Source organism: Oncorhynchus gorbuscha, linkage group LG14, assembly GCF_021184085.1.
Source record: "Oncorhynchus gorbuscha isolate QuinsamMale2020 ecotype Even-year linkage group LG14, OgorEven_v1.0, whole genome shotgun sequence".
NCBI lineage: Eukaryota > Metazoa > Chordata > Actinopteri > Salmoniformes > Salmonidae > Oncorhynchus > Oncorhynchus gorbuscha.
The window spans coordinates 4,061,128-4,067,468 of record NC_060186.1 but is presented as its reverse complement, the minus strand read 5'-3'; the positions used below and the strand labels follow the sequence as shown (position 1 = coordinate 4,067,468).

At 52.7% G+C, this 6,341-nt stretch overlaps 1 protein-coding gene across 1 annotated transcript in view; it reads right to left on the bottom strand.

Annotated features, from left to right (window-relative positions):
- Positions 1-4,135, bottom strand: part of LOC123995853 (ras-related protein Rab-21-like) — a 14,167-nt gene extending 10,032 nt beyond the window's left edge. The window contains exons 1-2 of the mRNA XM_046299532.1: positions 3,953-4,135; positions 393-473 (exon numbers count right to left, since the gene is read on the bottom strand). Coding sequence (XP_046155488.1) covers positions 393-473; positions 3,953-4,135 — 264 coding nt within the window. The remainder of the gene's footprint in view (positions 1-392; positions 474-3,952) is intronic.
- Between the last annotated feature and the right edge of the window lie 2,206 nt (positions 4,136-6,341).

The following is a 6,341-nucleotide window of genomic DNA, read 5'->3' as shown; positions in this document are numbered from 1 at the left end:
CATATGTTATTGGACAGAGAGATCACTGCAGGACCATATGTTACAGGACAGAGAGAGAGAGAGATCACTGCAGGACCATATGTTACAGGACAGAGAGAGAGAGATCACTGCAGGACCATATGTTACAGGACAGAGAGAGAGAGAGATCACTGCAGGACCATATCATTTCTTCGAGGATTAACAGGAAGTCAAAGCAGATTAAGGGATCTACATCCTGTTCCCCATATGAGCTCTGGTCAAAAGCAGTGCACCATGTAGGGAACAGGATGCCATTTGGGAGCCATCAGCAGAGGAGTGGTCCGACACGCTGAGACGGGAGTGAACAGGGACAGCCATCAGCTGAGAGAGCCCTGAGAGAAAGGGACAGCCATCAGCTGAGAGAAGGCCCTTACCCAGATGGCCAGGTTCAGGGGACCCTCTTCCCTGTGATGTTGAGCCATCAGCTGAGGTGAGTGAACAGGGACAGCCATCAGCTGAGAAGAGACAAAACACATTAGTCTTGTGTCTGGAGAAACACACACACAGTAACAGGCCCTGACAGGGACAGTATTAAATAGATTCAGCTCCTAGCAACACGGGCCCTGGTGAAGAAACACGGGCCCTGGTGAACGCCACCTGGAGACACGGGGCCCTGGTGAACTCAGGGAGGAACAGGGACAGGCATCAGCTGAGACACGGGCCCTGGTGAACAGGGACAGGCATCAGCTGAGACACGGGCCCTGGTGAACAGGGACAGGCATCAGCTGAGACACGGGCCCTGGTGAACAGGGACAGGCATCAGCTGAGACACGGGCCCTGGTGAACAGGGACAGGCATCAGCTGAGACACGGGCCCTGGTGAACAGGGACAGCCATCAGCTGAGACACGGGCCCTGGTGAACAGGGACAGCCATCAGCTGAGACACGGGCCCTGGTGAACAGGGACAGCCATCAGCTGAGACACGGGCCCTGGTGAACAGGGACAGCCATCAGCTGAGACACGGGCCCTGGTGAACAGGGACAGGCATCAGCTGAGACACGGGCCCTGGTGAACAGGGACAGGCATCAGCTGAGACACGGGCCCTGGTGAACAGGGACAGCCATCAGCTGAGACACGGGCCCTGGTGAACAGGGGCAGGTATCAGCTGAGACACGGGCCCTGGTGAACAGGGACAGCCATCAGCTGAGACACGGGCCCTGGTGAACAGGGACAGCCATCAGCTGAGACACGGGCCCTGGTGAACAGGGACAGCCATCAGCTGAGACACGGGCCCTGGTGAACAGGGACAGGCATCAGCTGAGACACGGGCCCTGGTGAACAGGGACAGGCATCAGCTGAGACACGGGCCCTGGTGAACAGGGACAGGCATCAGCTGAGACACGGGCCCTGGTGAACAGGGACAGGCATCAGCTGAGACACGGGCCCTGGTGAACAGGGACAGCCATCAGCTGAGACACGGGCCCTGGTGAACAGGGACAGCCATCAGCTGAGACACGGGCCCTGGTGAACAGGGACAGGCATCAGCTGAGACACGGGCCCTGGTGAACAGGGACAGCCATCAGCTGAGACACGGGCCCTGGTGAACAGGGGCAGGTATCAGCTGAGACACGGGCCCTGGTGAACAGGGACAGGCATCAGCTGAGACACGGGCCCTGGTGAACAGGGACAGGCATCAGCTGAGACACGGGCCCTGGTGAACAGGGACAGGCATCAGCTGAGACACGGGCCCTGGTGAACAGGGACAGGCATCAGCTGAGACACGGGCCCTGGTGAACAGGGACAGGCATCAGCTGAGACACGGGCCCTGGTGAACAGGGGCAGGCATCAGCTGAGACACGGGCCCTGGTGAACAGGGACAGGCATCAGCTGAGACACGGGCCCTGGTGAACAGGGGCAGGCATCAGCTGAGACACGGGCCCTGGTGAACAGGGGCAGGCATCAGCTGAGACACGGGCCCTGGTGAACAGGGACAGGCATCAGCTGAGACACGGGCCCTGGTGAACAGGGCAGGCATCAGCTGAGACACGGGCCCTGGTGAACAGGGACAGGCATCAGCTGAGACACGGGCCCTGGTGAACAGGGGCAGGCATCAGCTGAGACACGGGCCCTGGTGAACAGGGCAGGCATCAGCTGAGACACGGGCCCTGGTGAACAGGGGCAGGCATCAGCTGAGACACGGGCCCTGGTGAACAGGGGCAGCCAACAGCTGAGACACGGGCCCCTGGTGAACAGGGACAGGCATCAGCTGAGACACGGCCCTGGTGAACAGGGACAGCCAACAGCTGAGACACGGGCCCTGGTGAACAGGGACAGCCAACAGCTGAGACACGGGCCCTGGTGAACAGGGACAGGCATCAGCTGAGACACGGGCCCTGGTGAACAGGGACAGGCATCAGCTTTTATTATTATTCGACCATGCTGGTCATTTATGAACATTTGGCCATGTTCTGTTATAATCTCCACCCGGCACAGCCAGAAGAGGACTGGCCAACCCACATAGCCTGGTTCCTCTAGGTTTCTTCCTAGGTTTTGGCCTTTCTAGGGAGTTTTTCCTAGCCACCGTGCTTCTACACCTGCATTGCTTGCTGTTTGGGGTTTTAGGCTGGGTTTCTGTACAGCACTTTGAGATATCAGCTGATGTACGAAGGGCTATATAAATACACTTGATTTGATCAGCTGAGACACAGGCCCTGGTGAACAGGGACAGGCATCAGCTGAGACACGGGCCCTGGTGAACAGGGACAGGCCTCAGCTGAGACACGGGCCCTGGTGAACAGGGACAGGCATCAGCTGAGACACGGGCCCTGGTGAACAGGGATAGGCATCAGCTGAGACACGGGCCCTGGTGAACAGGGACAGGCATCAGCTGAGACACGGGCCCTGGTGAACAGGGACAGGCATCAGCTGAGACACGGGCCCTGGTGAACAGGGACAGCCAACAGCTGAGACACGGGCCCTGGTGAACAGGGACAGGCATCAGCTGAGACACGGGCCCTGGTGAACAGGGACAAGCATCAGCTGAGACACGGGCCCTGGTGAACAGGGACAAGCATCAGTTGAGACATTTGACTACATCAATAAGTAATCTTGGCCATGTTCTGTTATAATCTCCCTGGCACAGCCAGAAGAGGACTGGACACCCCAGTTTTCTTCCCAGGTTTTGGAAGGCCTTTCTAGGGAGTTTTTGGAAGACCGTCCCCCTTTTAGGCCAGTTATCTACCTGGAAAAACCGCCCACGTCCACGGGGAACACGTTCCTTCTTAATGTAAAGTAAGAACTACACCATATACTTTGACAACTTTAGTAAGTTAAGTCATTCTGTTCTCATCCACAGTAATGATCTGGTTCTAAGCATCTCTGTTGCGGTAACATCGTCATCTCTCCATTCTCTTCCTCATTAAGACATAAAGAGATTCCATAATGGAAAGAGCTCTGATGAGAAAATGCAGGCGGAATAGGAAGACAGTTGAATGGGTGTTCTACTCAGGAAAGGCTAGGCAGTAACTTTATAATTCACCCGACCGTCAGAGGAACGATTACCAGAAAGGAGATCCTCATTTCTTTCTCAGACTGACATCTCAGCACCTGCCTGCCTCGGAGCTTTAGATTTTTACAAGAACTGACAGTTGGAGAGAGTGAGAGAAACAGTGAGAAACAGATAATGAGTTTTAAAATAGCTCAAAACAGCATGAAGATACAACAACATCTGCTAATGTCATTAAGGCCCAGCCAGATATACTAGGCTATCTGAGGACACATTGCATCACCACTCTCAGTCCACAAGCACATGATCACAATCACTTGTTGCTCAGCAGGGTTCTAGAATTCCAGTCAGTCCCTGTATCCACGGTAACCAGATAGTACAGCAGAACAGTCACGTAGTCTAATCCAGGAATACCTGAGGATCCTGATGGGATTTCTAGGTCTTGTTAAAACACTGGGGAGCAGTGGTGCTAGCTGCGTCACTACAGACCCCGGTTCGATTCCAGGCTGTGTCGCAGCCGACCGCGACCCGGGAGACGGCGCACAATTGGCCCAGCGTCATCCTGATTAGGTGAGGTTTGGTCACATGGGCTGTCCTCGTCCCATCACGCTCCTCGTGGCGGGCTGAGGGAGATGCACGGTTGTCAGCTGTACGGTGTTTCCTCCGACACATTGGTGCGGCTGGCTTCGGGGTTAAGCGAACATTGTGTCAAGAAGAAGTGCGGCTTGGCGGGGTCGTGTTTCGGGAAGACCCGCGGCTCTCGACCTTCGCCTCTCCCGAGTCCGTACGGGAGTTGCAGCGATGGGACAAGACCAACTACCAATTGGCACGGGCCATGGTTAAATTGGATAGAAAAAGGGGAAAAAAAGAAAAAAATCTAATTAAAAATACATTGGGGAGCATTTAGATGTAGTTTTTATTTGGATACAGATTCTAACCAATGAATGTCAGGGAAAGTAGTCTGAAGACGAAGCCTACTGTGTGAGGTATGACAGCCAGGGTCAAGTATTGACCATCAGTGTTCAGTTCATACACGCAACACCTCTCAAATGTTGACCTGTCGCTATGGTTTTCCTTTCTGCAGCTGTAAAGACAACACAGACCAGGCCATTTCCACACGCTTCACCCAGGCATCCAGATGCCCAGTTAGGGTAGAGACATGTTCAAGATGTGCCTTGGTGGAGGAGGGCAGAAAGACCGACTCCCTGCCCCACAACTAAACCAGTTACCTCCAAGGTGTGAACTCAGACAACATACCACATCACAATCACAGGCAGACTTTCTCCAGCAGGAGGGTATTTTTACCCAGCATCCTTAGCCTCTAGAACTGACGAGGATCTATAGTTGGCTCTGGGCAGAGCTAATGGCCTGGATGTCTGCCTGGAGCCTCGGTCTCTCAGCCAGGACCAGCCCATTGATGACTGAGTGACCAATAAAAAAGCTTTTGTCTGCTCTGAAGAGGTGGAGACTAACAGAGGAATAAATAAAGTGCCCTGAGGAGAATTGGGGTCAGAGAGACACAGAGAGACAGAGAGAGAGACAGAGAGACAGAGAGACAGAGAGACAGAGAGACAGAGAGACAGAGAGAGAGACAGAGAGACAGAGAGACAGAGAGACAGAGAGACAGAGAGAGAGACAGAGACGCAGAGAGGCAGAGAGGCAGAGAGACAGAGAGACAGAGAGAGAGACAGAGAGACAGAGAGACAGAGAGACAGAGAGACAGAGAGACAGAGAGACAGAGAGACAGAGAGACAGAGAGACAGAGAGACAGAGAGACAGAGACAGAGAGAGAGGCAGAGAGGCAGAGAGGCAGAGAGGCAGAGAGACAGAGAGACAGAGAGACAGAGAGACAGAGAGACAGAGAGACAGAGAGACAGAGAGACAGAGAGACAGAGAGAGAGAGAGAGAGGGATGAGGTGAGACCAGGGTCGGACCTCTTATCAGGCAAGATTGACAAGGTCGACATTTTCTGAGCTCAACTGACCAAGACGCATTCCCCAACAACACATAAAACCTCACATAATTCTGCCCAAAAACAATGACAATTTCTCTCAACCAGTGGCATATTGGCTTTTTTAGGTGAGCGCGGATGTCGCCCGGTGATAAGAAGTGCCCACTTTGTCAAAGGCAGGGGCATAAAATATTTATCTTGTCCATTCCCAGCGTGCTGTTGGAGAGATCGGTCGTTGCAGCTTTCCACCAACACCACGACAAAAACAAACGAATCTAACATCAATCATGTAGCAGATATAGGATACGGTAGAAAGAGTATGTGGCCTGTTCTGTAGCCTTCAGGCTGGAGATAAAATGGACGACAAAGTAACGAGACTGAAACTTTTAGAAATCAGTGGTTTCAAGTTTTGTATCTGTACATTTTTTTTACGAGCTGATCATAGCGAAAAAGAAAATACTTGTGCATTTCTCGCTGTGTAAACAACATTACAAATAGACTCAGGATATATCTCCTCCTGATAAAGTCAGGTTGCTGATATTCAGAGTTTAAATAGCCAGATTGATTAGTCACAGGAATCAGGACTAATGAAGCCAATGCAACGACCTGTTTTTACAGACGGTGGGCCTAACACACGAATGAGCATTCATAACATTCCACATGAGCATTCACACACGGATGGGCATTCACATGAGCATTCACACACAGGTGGGCATTCACAACATTCACACACAGATGGGCATTCATAACATTCCACATGAGCATTCACACACAGATGGGCATTCACATGAGCATTCACACACGGATGAGCATTCATAACATTCCACATGAGCATTCACACACAGATGGGCATTCACATGAGCATTCACACACGGATGGGCATTCATAACATTCCACATGAGCATTCACACACGGATGGGCATTCAT